Below are 17,554 nucleotides of genomic sequence, written 5' to 3' on the forward strand. Positions count from 1 at the left end.
GTATATCTAATGTATATTGAACATATCATTCTAGACAGTTAATTCTACTATTAAGTGTTGATAATTTTGGAGAATTCCTTTCTTTATTCGCTAAGCCTCTGTTCAAAAAATATTGAATATGACCCTACTTGGCCTACGTTTATTCAGTGATTGCATGGGCTTTAGTTTGTTTCCTTATCATTACCTTATTTGGGTTGAACATTTTTCTCTAAGTGTCCTATTATTGGGTTATATGCCGATTCAATCCGTATACTTGGTTTCTTTATTTAGGCCATAGTCTTTATTATATACTAATCCGTTTCCTTTCATTTTTATGCATGACCTTCGCATACGAGTCCGGAGGACTCGTCTTCCGCATTCGGTGTTGGGCCAAGGCCCAACGAAAATATTATTCCTCCTCTGTCCAGTTCTGTCCGCAGCCAAGGGAATAGAAAAATGAAGTTCTGGGTCAAAGCCCAATAAAAAAAAAACAGCAGCAGCAGTCCTTAAAAATGGGCTGAGCCCATTTAGCTTATTGGCCCTTCTATTTTATTTTTTGTGCATTTAATTTGTATTGCATGACTAACTCTTTATTTTGTTTTATTTTCTTAATTTAGATGAATTAGTAGGTTTAGTTTTAGTGATGGGTAGTTAGGAAGACTAACAATTAATTCTCCAAGTTTCATTCTCTTTTATTCTACGTTAAAATTATTTATAATACCTATAATATTTATCTTTCTTAGAATAATTGATTTACAAAATAGCATAATTATATATTTAAGCTAAAGGGAATCATGATTTATACTTACTACCTTAAAATTTCAAAATGCCCTAATATGCAAATATTAATCCCAGTGCATTTCATGAACGTTTTAGATTAATCCGATGATATATATATTTAGCCAAACATAGTTAAATAAAGTTAATAAGAAAGAGAAAGAAAATACATCACCTTTTGCATTCTATTTATAAAATAGTTTAGATTAAGTAAGCATATCTAACCAATTGAATTTTAAAGCTTCATTTACATTATTTTAAACCTTTTTGCATTCTATTTATAACAAGTCTAGATTTCCTACACCACTATACTCATATAATGTCATTTTATCCCAAGTTTAAATTGGCTAGGTTTTCTATTAAAAAGCTTCTATTCATATGCAAATAATTATATTTTGCAAATCTCATTTTTAAAATAACATTATTATTTAAAGCTTAACAACATTTATAAGTTTTATTTTTAAGTGGACTACTATGTATTTCTACAAGTTAGTTTAAATAGCATTATTATATTTTCCTTTAAAACCTTAATAACATTTACAACCTATTTTCTTAAGATTTAAGCATTATATTTAATCTAAATTAATTAACCTAAGTTTGGCCGGATAACCGTAGTTAACAGATCCTAGAGGATGCCTAACCCCTTCCCTTTAGGATAATTAGAACCCTTACCTAGAATTAAAATTGAGCAGACCATTAACAGAGGTTTAGTTAGCTTTACCTTAGTTAATAATTAGGTGCCCTAATTCACCTTAAAATCAATTAGGTGGCGACTCCTTAAAAATAAATAAATAGGAATCTCCAATATGTTGTACTCAATTTGGACCCGGTTTAAATGGGGTATAACATGTTTAACCTCTATTCATGAATTATTGATGATTTTTATACTGTAAACTAGATGTATCTGTACATATGTTGACAGCAATCAATGAATTTTATGACAAAATTTTATACAAAACAAGAATTATAGAAATACAAATAATAAGTGTCAATAGAAATTATTGACACATTTGTCCTTATTCTTAAAAAAACTCGGAGTATTTCCCTAAGTAAGGGTATGACTATAAAAACATAATTGAAACCAGATCATTTCCTCCTGGGCTCAAAACCACACGAACGCCTGTTGTGTCCAATTTGTCCACAAGTACTGCAAGCATGTCTCTTTTTTCCAGCCATTAATTCATGTAAAGGTTTGTCACGCCTCTTTTTTGGCCTACCAGGTGGTCTTTTGTATCTCAGCGGCAACACCACTTCATCCAAGATGTCTTTTGAAAATTTCCATTCATGCTCGTCTGGTAGAGGATCCACAGCAATATCGTATGTCTTTACAACTGTCTCCAGCTTGAATAAATCAGAGCAATAATCATCAATAACCAAATGTTTCTGTTTTATAACAGCCCATGCGTGCGGATATGGGATTTCATCTAATTGAAGCATACGCCAACTGCATGTTTTGTTACTCAGATTAATAATGAAACGCCTTCGTCCATCATGTACCGTGTACACAAATTCTGTTGATGGTTCAATCTGTCAAACAAAAAAAAAACATTATGTATTTGAATTTCTTTCAATATAAACTGTTTTAAGAACAAAAATACATTCAATAAAAAAAAAAAGATTTCATTACGTAAAATCAGTCTTCAGATTAAGAAAAAAACTAAAATGTTTTTTTTTCAATCTGTCAAAAAAAAAAAAAAACTCCATGTATTTGAAGGTTTTTCAATATAAACTGTTTTAAGATCAAAAATACATTTCAATTAAAAAAAAAACAGAGTTCCTTATTAAAAAACAACATTTATAATAAAAATCAGATTCTGCCAGGTTTAACATACATCACACGTAAATATTGACAAATACAACATACATCATATTGTTAAATTGAAAAATACATATCTGAAAAAAGTTAGTATTAACATTACAAATACAACATACACTCAATTATGTTATTGTATCTGTAAATACGTATAATTTTGACAGGTAACATATAAACCAAAAATACAACATCAAATTATTCAATTTACAGTCGACACATACATAATTCGTTTCAACAACTTAAACCATTAAGAACATTAAATATGTCAATCAAAATTTCCAAAAACTGAATTTATTTGCAGTTTGCATAAAATATACTCGGTAGTATTTGACAAATACATAACAGAAATACTAGATGAAATTTATAACTGTAATGTTAAAGAGATTTATAATTGATGTTTTTGTTTGAAATTATACCAATTTAAGAACATATTCACCTTAAGATAAGTATTTTTCAAATAATTTTTTCATAAATTTCAAAACTAGTGATTTTGATTGTAAATTTGAAAACAGATAAACAATACTTGATGATTGACATACACCTATTCAAATTCACTATAATATATTTGATCGATCAACCTGAAACGATGATCTATAGCTTTTTAATTTTCGTAAAAAAACAAATTTCAACAGATTGTTGAAAATACATGATTCTTACGGTAAAAAATCTAAACAGTAGATTGACATAACTTTATGAACAAAATTTTTGATATAACAAATACGTATTGATTGAATTACCTCAAACGATAATCTTCTTGGTGATCTTTTTTTGTTTTTTGAAAAAACAGAGTAATTGAAGGTTCAGTAGATTTTGAAATTTGAATTTGGTTACGTTTGATTTTGAATATTTGATTGATGAAGGAAAATTGTTTTGTGCTGATTTTGTGGAACTAAAATTTGAATTTACCAAATATAGGATTAATTACAGCTTTAATGGTACACAGTTGATTAGGCATAATTTTAGGCGTTTTTTTTTTTTACTGTTTGACTGTGTATTTGTGAGTTAAACATAAACCCGAAAACATACACTTAAAGCTGGAAAGGTAGCTACGGTTGGTAAATAAAGCTATAATTGGTAGGAAAGTTCTAATAGGTAGCTATTTTGTTAATTTTACCTTTTTCTTTTCGAAAGAAATAGAATTTGAAACTAAACCAAAACTAACTAGTATTTGTATCAGCGCGATGCGCGACCGTGCAAGAAACCTCAAAACTCAAAACTATTGCAGAAAGTTTGGATCTTTATCTTTTGATTTTGACTTCCTCTTGTCCATATTTCAACCAAACTTAGATATTAATTGATCGTGCAAGATCTGTAACTGTGCTTCATTTAAAAGTTTTCAGAAAGAGTAAGAGAGGGAGGTTACAAATTGCCCTATTGGCTAATTAAGAGACGTGAGAGGAACTGTCTAAATAAGAGGGTGACGTTTGAATTTTTTTATAAGTTGGATATTGGCAGTTATTTTCCTTTTCTCTGAATTTGCATTTTTTTTTTTTTTATGTTTTTGTATTTTAAAATTAGAATTTTGTGGTGATGACACTTGCCATGCTAATATTGTTTTGCCTCTCCTATTAGATATAGAAGATATGAACACGTGTCATCATTTTAAGCTACCATTAATAATTACTGAAGCCATTTTCACTGGAGCAGAGCTACTCCCAAAATTGTGGAACATCAACATTAGTAAAACCTCACCGATCGTCCCTATAAAACTGAAACTTCTTTAGAAGAAAAAAAAAAACTGAATCTCATTCTTATTACTAATCAAATTCTTCCGTTCAGCATTATTAAATCTTCATTTTCCATTTGAAAAAAGTGTTCATCGGCGTTACATTTATTTGTCTGTATAAATTTAGATATCTTTACATAGAAAATTTTAAACTACTAAGTCAAAATCAATCAGATTTAGACATAATTAATAATATTCAAATGAGCAAAACAATCACAATGATCTAGCCCGACATGGAGGCGCATTGCTGTTTTGCCCTAAAAAGGAATAGACTTTGCCATCATCTTCACTAGAAATTTGTCTTGCAATTGTTGGACATGTTTAGCAATGCTCAGAAAAGAAAAGATCACAAACTAAACAAAAGCAACATCCAATTATTAATAATAGTAACATAAAAATAGGAACAAATGTCCTACGAACTTCAGTTCGGGGTGGGGTGGTGAAGAATTACTAATGTTGAATGTTGATGTTCAACGGTAATTTTGATACGAGTTTAACTAGCATCCACTGTCGGTGGAAACATTTTTTTTACACGAGCAACCTATTATAGGCAAGTTTCAATTATTTTTACTTTTAAATATTTAAATTATAAATAAGAAAAATAGTTATAGAGCCCGTTTGGATTGGCTTATAAGTTGCCTATAAGCTGTTTTTCAGTTTTTTTGAGTATTTGGCTGGCCAGCTTAAAACCATTTTGTGCTTGAAATAAGCCCAAAAAATTAATTGAGCCCGTTTGACTTAGCTTATCTAAAGCAGCTTATAAGCTGAAAACAACTTACAGCTTATAAGCCCAAAAAAATAAGTTGGCCTACCTCAACTTATTTTTTTTTAACAGCTTATAAGCTGCTTTTTTTAAGCCCATCCAAACAAACAGGCTCATAGAAGGCAACTTGGACTCTATATTTACTCTACCAGTTTTTTTTTTTTTTTTTTTTTTTTTTTTTTTTTTTTAATTATGACCTTGTTAAAGGATTTCCGGTGTTCTTGTTTCCATTGATCGTCAATTTTTACTCTATGTTACTCAACACCATTGACGGCATCAACCTTCAAAGCAATCAACAGAATAAACCTTTAAAGCAATTACCATCATCATTCTATATATTTTTTTTAAAATTCTTTTAACACCAAAAATACATTTGATTCATCTTCCAAATTAAAAGCTAAAAGATGATTAGGAGAGTAGACTGGCAATTCCCAGCTCTCTAATTGAATGACTTTTTTTGTTGGGTATTATCTTTATATTTGTATAAAATAACTGTTAGAAATTCTGGGAAAGAGATGGTACAGTAATTACTTTTTTGGGACTGAGATGAAAAGCTCAAGGGAGAGGGAACGAGAATAGCAGGGAGATCAGTCCGAAGATTAAGGAGTGGAGGGAGTACAAAGTAATCACGGAAATGATTTAAAGAAAATCAAAAAATAATACATTAACGTAGTTGCTGTTTGGAGGTAAAAAATAATAAAATAGAATTATTAATAGTATTATTTATGGGTACAAAATTTGTGTAGAGAGAGCTTCTTACCAAAGTTAACAATGTTTTTCCAAAACTTATCCTTTTCATTATATGGTTAAATATACTTAGCAAATTAATTTAATCCAGACCTTTAAATGTCACTAATTTAAATATGTACTTGAGGAAATGGAGGGAAGATGTAACGGAGATGAGCCAAATCACAAACTAAGCATCGATAAAAAGATAAGAGCTAGCTATCCATAATTCCCACAATGCTAATTAATACACGTATTCTTACTTCGTATTCTATCTTGTGTAAAATAATATATTACATTCTTGAATAATTAATCAATATTGGTGTTACTTAATACTAACCACCAAACGTTGTACTCCTACTAATTATGAGATGATTTTTTCTAATGCAGCCGATCAAATACTGTTGTAGATTTTATGTGAAATTTTATGTTGGGATTAATTGCTCCAATACCATTACTAAACGACCATAAAGATAATCACTACATATACTGATTTGATTGGCCAGGAACAGCGTAATAACAGATCTTCCTCCAAGTCTTGAGGCTCCCGTTGGATCAGACTCGAATGTGGCCAAGCTTTTTCAACCTATACACATTTATAGGTGTCAAGCATCGAATGGGTTTCACCAGCTATAAATACAAAGCAAAAACGTATCCATCCCCAATAGGAATCTCCAATACTACACTAAAAATTCATAGTTTCAGTTTAATTTGTTGTTAACTTCAAAAGCAAACCAAATATGGATAATTCTCAGAACATTGGTTACCAAGCTGGCCAGGCCAAGGGCCAAGCTCAGGTCAGCATTATTGCTCTTCATGCTTCTCCCCCCCTTATATATCTTGTCACTGCTGTAATGAATTTTTAACAACGAGAGTTGCTAAATGACCACACCAATTTGACCCAAATTTGGCCACACTTATGTAAAAATCACCATAACCTCTATTGTACAATTTTAAATTAAGATAAACTTTGAGAAAAAAAAGATAGAAATGACATTAAGTAAACATAAATTATTAAATTTGTCCTAAATAATCATATGAATTTACCTCATTTGGGTCATTGTGACCAAAATAGTGTGGCCAAAAGACCTTTTCATTTAAGAAATAGGAGTTATGTATTTTACTTCTTATGACATGTTTCTTATCATTTATTTTAGGATGTATAGCATTCTTTATTATTGTAGATTGAGTTACAACATTTAAGTGACCTGATTGTGTAAATATCTGTTGTATATATTTTTAGTGCGCAGAATGCGCAGAACTTAAACTCTTGTTATATGGATTTAAGATATACACTGATGGTGTAATAAATTTTTACATCATTAGTCTAATTTAACCTGTAATGACATGCTACTTATCATTTATTTTAGAATACCATTTAGTGTTATTAAATTGTGTTACCATTTAACTGATCTATTTGTGCACTTACACGTAAATACATAGAACTTAAACTCTTGCTATATATCTATCAGGAAAAGGGTAATCAGATGATGGAAAAGGCTGGCAATGTTGCGCAGTCTGCCCAAGAAACAATGCAGCAGGTTTTGTATTTTTCATTATTTGTTGTTTTACACATCAATCAAATAATTGAACTCTCACGTTTCTCTAATTTACTGAGTAACTCCTTTGGTTTGAATTTAACTTGTATACACCAACATCGTGTAATTTGTTTGTTCTTATGTCATTTTTATAGGCGGGGCAGCAAATGAAGGCCACGGCTCAAGGGGCAGCAGATGCAGTTAAAAATGCTACTGGCATGAACAAGTAATAAACATGGATCTCACATCATGGACAACTTTGTTCAACATTTAGGCTAGCTATCCGCTCTACCTTTTTTATCTTTTTTTTTTTTTTTTTTTTTTTTAATTTTGAACCTTTTAATTCAGAAATGGGGGGAGAATCAGTTACTTAGGTTTAAGCATAATTAAGAAGTTTTATGTTTCTGAATTGAAGAAGAGGAGGAAGCTGTGCCAGTGCAATAATGTCATGCCTGGCTAATTTATTTTTGGTTTTATCTAGTAATAAAGCTTGATTCTCCTTAATCACCCAGCTTATTTATCGCAATTGCATTATGATTTCTGTCCATGGAACTTCATGTAAAGAGAACTGAAAGAATAATGTCCATGCCTCCTAGGGAATTTAAGATGGTCTAAAATTACCTCGCCGTTATGATAAAAGCTCATTTTAGTCCTTAACCCCTAAAATAGAGCTCCAGTGTAAACGTAATGTAGGTTCACTTAATAAAAGATTGTTTTACTGATGAGGATTGTCGAGGATATCCCTCGATAATCATTCTTTACCTATACGAAGTTCGTTGGTATAGGAAATCCAGGAAAATATCTTTTTGGTAAACATAATCGATGGATACTCTCGGTACCTAGGAGTGTACAAAAATAATTGACAAATCGCATCAAACTGACAATCCCAAGCAAACAAAAATAAAATAAAATTGAGAATGATTTGATTTGGTATTGAAGAAAAAAAACCCGAACATAATTGGTATAATATGGTATTAACTAAAAAATTCAAACCGAAATCAAATGAACATACATGTTACAATTTTTAAAAATATGTTATACATAAAAAATATTTTTGTTACAATACAATTTATAAATTTCATAGTGTATGTATTATACATAATTAGTTTCTAAACATGTGCGATGTATGTGTATCTCAAATCGCTATACTCCATAATGTTTATACGAAATAAAGGGATGGCATTAACAGTAAAAATTGTATCTTTTAAGGAACACTCAAAGTTAAGGCAACATTTTTAAAAGTATCTTAATGCACATATTTAATTTATTGGAGCTATTAGAGCAGTATTCATTTTTTGGGGAATATGAGTCGAAACAATAACAAGAATATTGGTTTATCATAAGAAGAAATCTCGGAGATCATCAAGGCCTACCATATTGATGGGATCTCTGGTAGTAGGCCCAAGCCCCGGAAGACAAGTGAGTCTTAATAACATAAGCTCTCGTTGTCTAATGATCTCCCTTTTCTTGATATCTTACATCAGATATATCACTTCTTCTTATTTGAATTTTATTATCATCTAGCTCAACTAAGTTAGTGACTTGTTCATCTAAAGAACATTATCCTACATTTTTTAATTTAGCTTTGTATTGTTTATCAAATATTTACCAAGAGCTCCTAAGATTTTGTCATATTTTTACTATATATTTTTTGGAGTTTTTGAATAACTAGAATCATATTTTCTAATTGACGTATTAAAATTCTAACAAATATTTTAAAAACTATCTACAAAGTCAAATAACAAAAATGACAAATAAAAAATAAAAAATAATACTTTAACATTAGAATGAGATTACCGATTCAAGAAGTTTGAAGACTTGTTTCCAAAAAAAAATAAAAAAATTGGTTGTTCCAAAATATTTCTTCCGAAGCTTGAAACATGAACTATGTACTCTTCAACTATGTTTTATTTTTAATTTATAGAGCAATAAAATTTGGGAAAATAACATTGTGTGACTCATTGGGCCTATTATTTATCCGAAATGGCCTATATTTGGGGTTCTTACCGGAAATGGCCCAATTTCGGACAATATGAAATAAGATAAAACACTCTCTCCTCACGCGAACAACGCTTTCCTTTCTCTACACTTCTTAGTGAAGCAACTCCCATCTTGCTAAAATCTCTCCCAGCGAAGTAAGTTTTCTTCTTCTTCTCAATTTCTTTCCGCCATTGTTGTTCTAATTTTGTGCTTCATTTTCGTTTTCTCTTTTATCAGTGCCTTCGCAGTAGCATTTGTCTTTTACAATTGAATAAGCTTCTTCTTCCCTTTTATTAGGGTCTTCAATAGTAGCCAATTTCTATTTGATTTTGCGTTAAGGTACCCGATTTTGCTTTTTAAAGTGTTTTTAGTTTGGTTTAGGGTTTAATTTTGGTGTTAATTAGGGTATGTTCGTTTTGATTTTCGAAGCTAATAGGAGTATACTTTACTTGTATGCACTGTTTTAGTTGTTTTTTTGTGTTGATTTCATATGGTGATTGTTCCTGTGAGCTTTTTTATGCATCTTCATTTTTTATGATCCTTATTCCGTGAGATTGCAGATTGCTTTATGATCCTCATCTACATCTTTTATTTGTCTTTTCAGTAGGTGTGCGTGAAAATGTGTTCAAGTAATCGTCGTGGTAATAATGATAATGAAGACGATGATTTTGAGACCCTGTTGCTCCTCCTAAACAGGGAAGCATTAGAAGTACCCACTCGCAGGCGAAGCAAACTGTTAAATCTATTAAGGCCGGCAAGATAAAGGCCGAGAGTGACAATGCAACTAGTAAAAAGAAAAAGAAGAAGGTTCCAGCTCTAGCCAAAAAGAAGGTATTCTGGCTTTTGTGTGATGAGTCTTTGATTCACATATTTTGTTCTAGCTTTATTTTGTTCACATATTTAGCTTTGTATAAACCGGTATAACTATGTATATCTGGACCTTGGTGCCTATTTTTGAATGATTTTCTTGTTTTCTAGTCGGGGACTTATACTCGTATAAACTGGTATAAGTATGTATATCTGCACTTGGGGCTATTTTGAATGAGTTCCCTTTGTTCTAGAGAGGACTTATACTTGTATAAACTAATATAAATATGTATATCTAAACTGAAATTTGGTATATCATTCTTTCTTCCGTTTAATTCTCACTGTTCTTTTTTCTTTTCATGTTTATGTTGGTGAGTACTATCTAGAAGCTGATGAACATTTCCAAACCAGGATTAGTTGTCATACAAACACAGAGATTGTCAGCATTTTGAAGAAATACTTGACTGAAACACAACAACAATGTTTCGGGATAGTTGTTTTGGCTACTTCCTTGACTTGCCTCCCTTCAACAATCAAAATCAACTCATATATGCTTTGTTACTTCAAGGAAATTTCCCCTGGTTGTGAAAAAGAGATATGGATTAAGCTCAATGGTAATACGTTGCGATTTGGCATCAGAGAATTTGCTTTGGTTACTGGGTTGAAGTGTTACGAAGATGCTAACACTGTGTATGATGAGCCAAAAGTCAACAGGTTACTGAAAGAGTATTTTCCTGGAGATGGAAAAAAATCAGTAACGAGGGAGAGTATGCTTGATCGCTTCAAGCAAAAGGGTTGGAACTCAGATGAGGATGCGCTCAAAATGGCCATACTAGTATTCGTCCACCATTTCCTTTTCTCTGATGCTAATAAGCAAAGCATATTAAAAAAAGATTTTGATATAGTTGAGAGTGGTCGGTATTAGAGGTATGCATGAGGCATAAAAGTATTTGAAGACATGTTCAGAACAATGAGGGATAAACTGCGTACCAAGTTGACGATGTACAGGCTCGGGGGTTTGCCACTTGCATTCCAAGTATGGTTTTATGAGTGTTGCTCCACGGTGACAAAACTCTAGCTTCTTGTGTTGGGAATAGTGTGCAACACATCCTTAACTGGAAAGTCAAATAAGCTCCGACGTTTGTGGACCTAACTAGTGGGAAACTCATGATTAGTATTTATCAGGTAAAGTTCTTGTTTGCTATTTGATATATGTTTATGATTGTGGTTTGAGAAAAGTATTTCTGAATGTGCTAGCTTGTTGTTATTTAAGTGAAATGTATGATCTGTATATGTCGTGTATAATCATGTATGCATCATAGTCAGAAATGAGATTGTGACATGTATACATGATTATACATGGCTTATACAAAAAAATTGAGATCTGACTATGTATAATCATGTATACAAGATAGGCAGATTCCATTTTATTTTGTATAAGTCATTTATAATCATGTACATGTTACATTTTTTCTTACTTTAATTTGTGTTTATATCAACTTTTTTTTATTATTGTTGTAGTTGGAGTACCGGAACATTACCCCTACTAGTGAAGAGATATCAAGGTTGAATCTTGCGGCATTTTTTTAAGATGTCAATTTTGATCTTCCATTGGAAGAAGATGTGCGTAACTTTGACAACAATCATTCTAACGTTGCATCCCCAGTTTATGCACAGAAGCAACAGCCTCGTCCGAGATGCAATAGTTTTGCGAGCCCTGATGATTTGAAGGCTGAAATTAATGAGTTGAGGCTTGACGTCGGAAAGGTAATGTATTAACTTGTCCCTTTTCCAGTTTGTTGTATCCTTTTTCCAGTTTGTTGTATACATATGCTTTGTTGGTTTTACTATTGTCATTTTTTTTTTGTTCTCTAGCTTACCTAAAAATTTGCGGTACTCAGCAATACGTGGCTTCTTCCTTTGAAAAACTCTTCAATTTGTTTGATTCCAAGGCAACAATTAATCATTTGATAGAGTATTCAATACGTATGTATATACGTTTATCCTTCACTTCATTCCTTTTTTTTTCTTGAAGTTTCAATGTAAAGATTCCTCTACCAAGAAAAGGAGGATGACGTTCCTGTTTCTGAGGTACGCTTTTTCCAGATTTTATTTCCTTTTGTTTTAAAAATAATAATATGTAACCTCAATTCTATGTTGTTTTTATTAGAAACATCAAAATGTTGATGATGATGATACACATGACCACGACGAGTATCAGCATTTCGATGATCATGACTTTGCCGCGGATGCTCTTGAAGGAAATATGCCTGCTAAGCAAACTAAGTCAAGTGTCAAGGAAAATAAGGGAGTACTGGTGGTGTTTCTGGTATATTATTCCCTCGCCTTCTGAATTACATAATTATCTTTTATTTATATAACTTATAATATACCTTTTCTCTGTGTTAGGGGCAGCGGAAACAATAGTTGTGAATGATTCAAACATGTGGCATGACAATGAACTCACTGATGAAGTTTTGACCAAGTTAAATATTTTCCAAATTGTGCTTCATTAGCAACATGCCAAAAACAAGACATGGCACCTGAAGAATTGGATCGGAAAAAGTTTCCAGCAAAATGTGTTTCTTCTCCATTTGTGGTAGATTTTGGTTCTAATGTAAGTTGCACATCAAAGTCAGTGCCCAAGTGCATTTTTGAGGAGAAGTGTCCTTTTGTGAACAACGTTGATGAGTTTGATCCCTATTCACCTGAGGGTAGAGCATTTGCTGAGTTTGTTGATGATGGGATGATTTCAACACAAAGGTAGCTTCATTGTTTTAAGATTTTTCTTTTCTTTTACAATGATCCGTATGTGTTGATTATTTTTCATTTTCATGATTTTAAAGCGCCAAAGAGATTTATCCCGGGGAAAAAAATAATCTTCCCGTGCCAGTGTGAATCAATCTAGAAAAATTGACACAGTTAAAATTCCAAGCATCTCTTTTGAACCCTCTATCCCGAGTAGTGTCAGCCCATTGACATTTGAAGAGAACAACCCTGAATCGACCATAACAATTAAGCTCAATAATATCTTCAACCTTCCCATAATATGGCACATAAGAGCAGCACGCATTCTAAACATTTCATTCGATGAATCAAAAGTTTCCACACCTTCACACCATAACTCATTCAACTCCTTAATAAGGGGTTGTAGGTATACATCTATATTATTTCCCGCCGTACGTGGACCTGGAATGATCATTGATAGGATCAAATTTGGTTGCTTCGTACACAACCAAGGTGGAAGGTTATATGGAATCAAAATCACTGGCCAAATGCTATAAGTAGTACTCATCGTCCCAAAAGGATTGAAACCATCACTAGCTAGGCCTAAACGAACATTTCGGGGATCAAAAGAAAATTCAAGAAAAGTAGTATCAAACCTCTTCCAAGCTTCACCGTCTCTAGGATGCCTCATGATTGCATCTCTATTACTATTCTTTGCATGCCATCGCATATGCTCTGCAATCTTCGAGCACATGAACAACCTTTGCAATCTTGGTTTTAGCGGAAAGTAACGTAATATTTTTGCAGGCATTTTCTTTTGCTTCTTCTTTTTAGCAGGCACATGATTATTGTTGCTTTTCTTGTTAGGTTTATAATGCTTCCAAGAGTAAAGCAGCAAAAGACGTTATAAAAGCTTTGACATCAATTTATTCCATAATATGCACCAATTTATTACCAGGCAAACGCAGTTTAACACAGTGGTTCAATTCTCTAGATAGATAATGACACTTATAGCCTCAATTTCTGGTAGCGGAACCAGTTTAATTCCCAATTTTTTCAATTCCCAAACATGAAGAGTTCTTCTCATTATCTCAAGACTATAGAGTCTAATTAACAAAAAACATGATACAGATTCAATTAAGCAAAAACTAATGAAAGAGAGCAAAAAACTCATACAGATTCTAGCTTACATAGAAACCAAAGCAACTGCTAATTTGAATAACAACTTGAAACAACACCAGTAAATAAGAGTTAAACTAATTCACCGATTTCCGATTCAAAATAACAAGCTCATAAGTTCCAAAATCCAAATCGAAGGATCAAACAAATGCTATTTACTGTTGTTATTCCTAGTTATTATCCAAATCACAACAACTATGTATGCCTTCAAACTGTAAATTCCATAGTTCAATGCCTTCAAACTGTCAATTTTAATTGTGGAAAAATACAAAAATCCAGCATTGATGCATAGAAAATCCACATGCAAGATGAAAATAAACTAAATAACAATTTGTAGAGAAAAAAAAAAAAAAGGAAGAAGAATACCTGAAAATCAGTAGAAACTTGAAGAAATCTTATATTTTCAACATTGATTTTGGATCTTCAACCTTAGATTTTCTAAGAAATCTGAAAATATGAGCGATTTGGGGAAATTTTAGAGAGAGAGAGTGTGAGAGTTGAGAAATTTGAGAGAGAGTGTTCTGGGTTTGGCAAAAAATGAGGGGCAAAATTAAAAAAACGAGGTTTTGGGTATATATTTGTGGAGCCTTTTTTTTTAATAGGTCTAGCCGAGGTTAAAACCCCCGCAAATCCAATGAAAAATAGCGGGGCCTACACTAACCTCCACAATTAGTATAATTTTGCGGCGGTTATAATAACCCCCGCAAATCCAGCGTTTATTTGTAGTGTCCATAATTCCCATAATGCTAATTAATACACGTATTCTTACTTCGTATTCTATCTTGTGTAAAATAATATATTACATTCTTGAATAATTAATCAATATTGGTGTTACTTAATACTAACCACCAAACGTTGTACTCCTATTAATTATGAGATGATTTTTTCTAATGCAGCCGATCAAATACTATTGTAGATTTTATGTTGGGATTAATTGCTCCAATACCATTACTAAACGACCATAAAGATAATCACTACATATACCGATTTGATTGGCCAGGAACAGCGTAATAACAGATCTTCCTCCAAGTCTTGAGGCTCCCGTTGGATCAGACTCGAATGTGGCCAAGCTTTTTCAACCTATACACATTTATAGGTGTCAAGCATCGAATGGGTTTCACCAGCTATAAATACAAAGCAAAAACGTATCCATCACCAATAGGAATCTCCAATACTACACTACAAATTCATAGTTTCAGTTTAATTTGTTGTTAATTTCAAAAGCAAAGCAAATATGGATAATTCTCAAAACATTGGTTACCAAGCTGGCCAGGCCAAGGGCCAAGCTCAGGTCAGCATTATTGCTCTTCATGCTTCTCCTCCCCTTATATATCATGTCACTGCTGTAATGAATTTTTAACAACGAGAGTTGCTAAATGGCCACACCAATTTGACCAAAATTTGGCCACACTTATGTAAAAATCACCATAACCTCTATTGTACAATTTTAAATTAAGATAAACTTTGAGAAAAAAAAGATAGAAATGACATTAAGTAAGCATAAATTATTAAATTTGTCCTAAATAATCATATGAATTTACCTCATTTGGGTCATTGTGGCCAAAATAGTGTGGCCAAAAGACCTTTTAGTTTAAGAAATAGGAGTTATGTATTTTACTTCTTATGACATGTTTCTTATCATTTATTTTAGGATGTATAACATTCTTTAGTATTGTAGAATGAGTTACAACATTTAAGTGACCTGATTGTGTAAATATCTGTTGTATATATTGTTAGTGCGCAGAATGCGCAAAACTTAAACTCTTGTTATATGGATTTAAGATATACACGGATGGTGTAAATTTTTTTTACATCATTAGTCTAATTTAACCTGTGATGACATGCTACTTATCATTTATTTTAGAATACCGTTTAGTGTTATTAAATTGTGTTACCATTTAACTGATCTATTTGTGCACTTACACGTAAATACATAGAACTTAAACTCTTGCTATATATCTATCAGGAAAAGGGTAATCAGATAATGGAAAAGGCTGGCAATGTTGCGCAGTCTGCCCAAGAAACAATGCAGCAGGTTTTGTATTTTTCATTATTTGTTGTTTTACACATCAATCAAATAATTGAACTCTCACGTTTCTCTAATTTACTGAGTAACTCCTCTGGGTTGAATTTAACTTGTATACACCAACATCGTGTAATTTGTTTGTTCTTATGTCATTTTTATAGGCGGGGCAGCAAATGAAGGCCACGGCTCAAGGGGCAGCAGATGCAGTTAAAAATGCTACTGGCATGAACAAGTAATAAACATGGATCTCACATCATGGACAACTTTGTTCAACATTTAGGCTAGCTATCCGCTCTACCTTTTTTATCTTTTTATTTTTTTTATTTTGAACCTTTTAATTCAGAAATGGGGGGAGAATCAGTTACTTAGGTTTAAGCATAATTAAGAAGTTTTATGTTTCTGAATTGAAGAAGAGGAGGAAGCTGTGCCAGTGCAATAATGTCATGCCTGGCTAATTTCTTTTTGGTTTTATCTAATAATAATGCTTGATTCTCCTTAATCACCCAGCTTATTTATCGCAATTGCATTACGATTTCTGTCCATGGAACTTCATATAAAGAGACCTGAAAGAATAATGTCCCTGCCTCCTAGGGAATTTAAGATGGTCTAAAATTACCTCGCCGTTACGATAAAAGCTCGTTTTAGTCCTTAACCCCTAAAATAGAGCTCCAGTGTAAACGTAATGTAGGTTCACTTAATAAAAGATTGTTTTACTGATGAGGATTGTCGAGGGATATCCCTCGATAATCATTCTTTACCTATACGAAGTTCGTTGGTATAGGAAATCTAGGAAAATATCTTTTTAGTAAACATAATCGATGGATACTCTCGGTACCTAGAAGTGTACAAAAATAATTGACAAATCGCATTAAACTGACAATCCCAAGCAAACAAAAATAAAATAAAATTGAGAATGATTTGATTTGGTATTGAAGAAAAAAAACCCGAACATAATTGGTATAATATGGTATTAACTAAAAAATTCAAACCAAAATCAAACGAACATACATGTTACAATTTTAAAAAATATGTTATACATAAAAAATATTTTTGTTACAATACAATTTATAAATTTCATAGTGTATGTATTATACATAATTAGTTTCTAAACATGTGCGATGTATGTGTATCTCAAATCGCTATACTCCATAATGTTTATATGAAGTAAAGGGATGGCATTAACAGTAAAAACTGTATCTTTTAAGGAACACTCAAAGTTAAGGCAACATTTTTAAAAGTATCTTAATGCACGTATTTAATTTATTGGAGCTATTAGAGCAGTATTCATTTTTGGGGAATATGAGTCGAAACAATAACAAGAATATTGGTTTATCATAAGAAGAAATCTCGGAGATCATCAAGGCCTACCATATTGATGGGATCTCTGGTAGTAGGCCCAAGCTCCGGAAGACAAGTGAGTCTTAATAACTTAAGCTCTCGTTGTCTAATGATCTCCCTTTTCTTGATATCTTACATCAGATTTATCACTTCTTCTTATTTGAATTTTATTATC

General features: G+C 32.1%; 3 protein-coding genes across 6 annotated transcripts; 2 read left to right on the top strand and 1 right to left on the bottom strand.

Moving 5' to 3' along the window:
- Positions 1-1,842: 1,842 nt before the first annotated feature.
- LOC132624349 (uncharacterized) lies at positions 1,843-4,202 on the bottom strand. Its single transcript, XM_060339142.1, has 2 exons — positions 4,194-4,202; positions 1,843-2,283 (listed from the first exon to the last, which is right to left on the bottom strand). Exons 1-2 carry the CDS (start codon positions 4,200-4,202, stop codon positions 1,843-1,845), a joined length of 450 nt encoding a protein of 149 aa, XP_060195125.1.
- Positions 4,203-6,443: 2,241 nt separating this feature from the next.
- LOC132623283 (stress-induced protein KIN2-like) lies at positions 6,444-7,898 on the top strand. Its single transcript, XM_060338018.1, has 3 exons — positions 6,444-6,581; positions 7,257-7,325; positions 7,478-7,898. The coding sequence occupies exons 1-3, from the start codon at positions 6,525-6,527 to the stop codon at positions 7,550-7,552; spliced, it is 201 nt and encodes a 66-aa protein (XP_060194001.1). The 5' UTR covers positions 6,444-6,524; the 3' UTR covers positions 7,553-7,898.
- A 1,420-nt stretch (positions 7,899-9,318) lies between these two features.
- LOC132622150 (stress-induced protein KIN2-like) lies at positions 9,319-16,540 on the top strand. Of its 4 annotated transcripts, XM_060336694.1 has the most exons (10): positions 9,319-9,457; positions 9,907-10,133; positions 10,496-11,294; positions 11,631-11,876; positions 12,145-12,200; positions 12,280-12,438; positions 12,519-12,872; positions 15,016-15,306; positions 15,982-16,050; positions 16,203-16,540. In XM_060336694.1, exons 8-10 carry the CDS (start codon positions 15,250-15,252, stop codon positions 16,275-16,277), a joined length of 201 nt encoding a protein of 66 aa, XP_060192677.1. In that variant the 5' UTR covers positions 9,319-9,457; positions 9,907-10,133; positions 10,496-11,294; positions 11,631-11,876; positions 12,145-12,200; positions 12,280-12,438; positions 12,519-12,872; positions 15,016-15,249; the 3' UTR covers positions 16,278-16,540. The 4 variants fall into 4 exon arrangements, 1 of the variants encoding a protein (XP_060192677.1); XR_009575827.1 differs by lacking the exon at positions 15,016-15,306 and having other exon boundaries at positions 16,203-16,270; XR_009575829.1 differs by lacking the exons at positions 15,016-15,306; positions 15,982-16,050; positions 16,203-16,540 and having other exon boundaries at positions 10,521-11,294; positions 12,519-12,914.
- Positions 16,541-17,554: the final 1,014 nt, after the last annotated feature.

Source organism: Lycium barbarum, chromosome 12 (genome assembly GCF_019175385.1).
Source record: "Lycium barbarum isolate Lr01 chromosome 12, ASM1917538v2, whole genome shotgun sequence".
In the NCBI taxonomy this organism is placed as follows: Eukaryota; Viridiplantae; Streptophyta; class Magnoliopsida; order Solanales; family Solanaceae; genus Lycium; species Lycium barbarum.

Bases quoted from the DNA above. Each gene is read 5' to 3' on its own strand.
- LOC132623283 (XM_060338018.1), top strand. From the start codon at position 6,525: ATGGATAATTCTCAGAACATTGGTTACCAAGCTGGCCAGGCCAAGGGC. The intron at 6,582-7,256 runs GTCAGCATTATT...TATATCTATCAG, and splicing joins AGGCCAAGGGCCAAGCTCAG to GAAAAGGGTAATCAGATGAT. The intron at 7,326-7,477 runs GTTTTGTATTTT...TCATTTTTATAG, and splicing joins CCCAAGAAACAATGCAGCAG to GCGGGGCAGCAAATGAAGGC.
- LOC132622150 (XM_060336694.1), top strand. From the start codon at position 15,250: ATGGATAATTCTCAAAACATTGGTTACCAAGCTGGCCAGGCCAAGGGC. The intron at 15,307-15,981 runs GTCAGCATTATT...TATATCTATCAG, and splicing joins AGGCCAAGGGCCAAGCTCAG to GAAAAGGGTAATCAGATAAT. The intron at 16,051-16,202 runs GTTTTGTATTTT...TCATTTTTATAG, and splicing joins CCCAAGAAACAATGCAGCAG to GCGGGGCAGCAAATGAAGGC.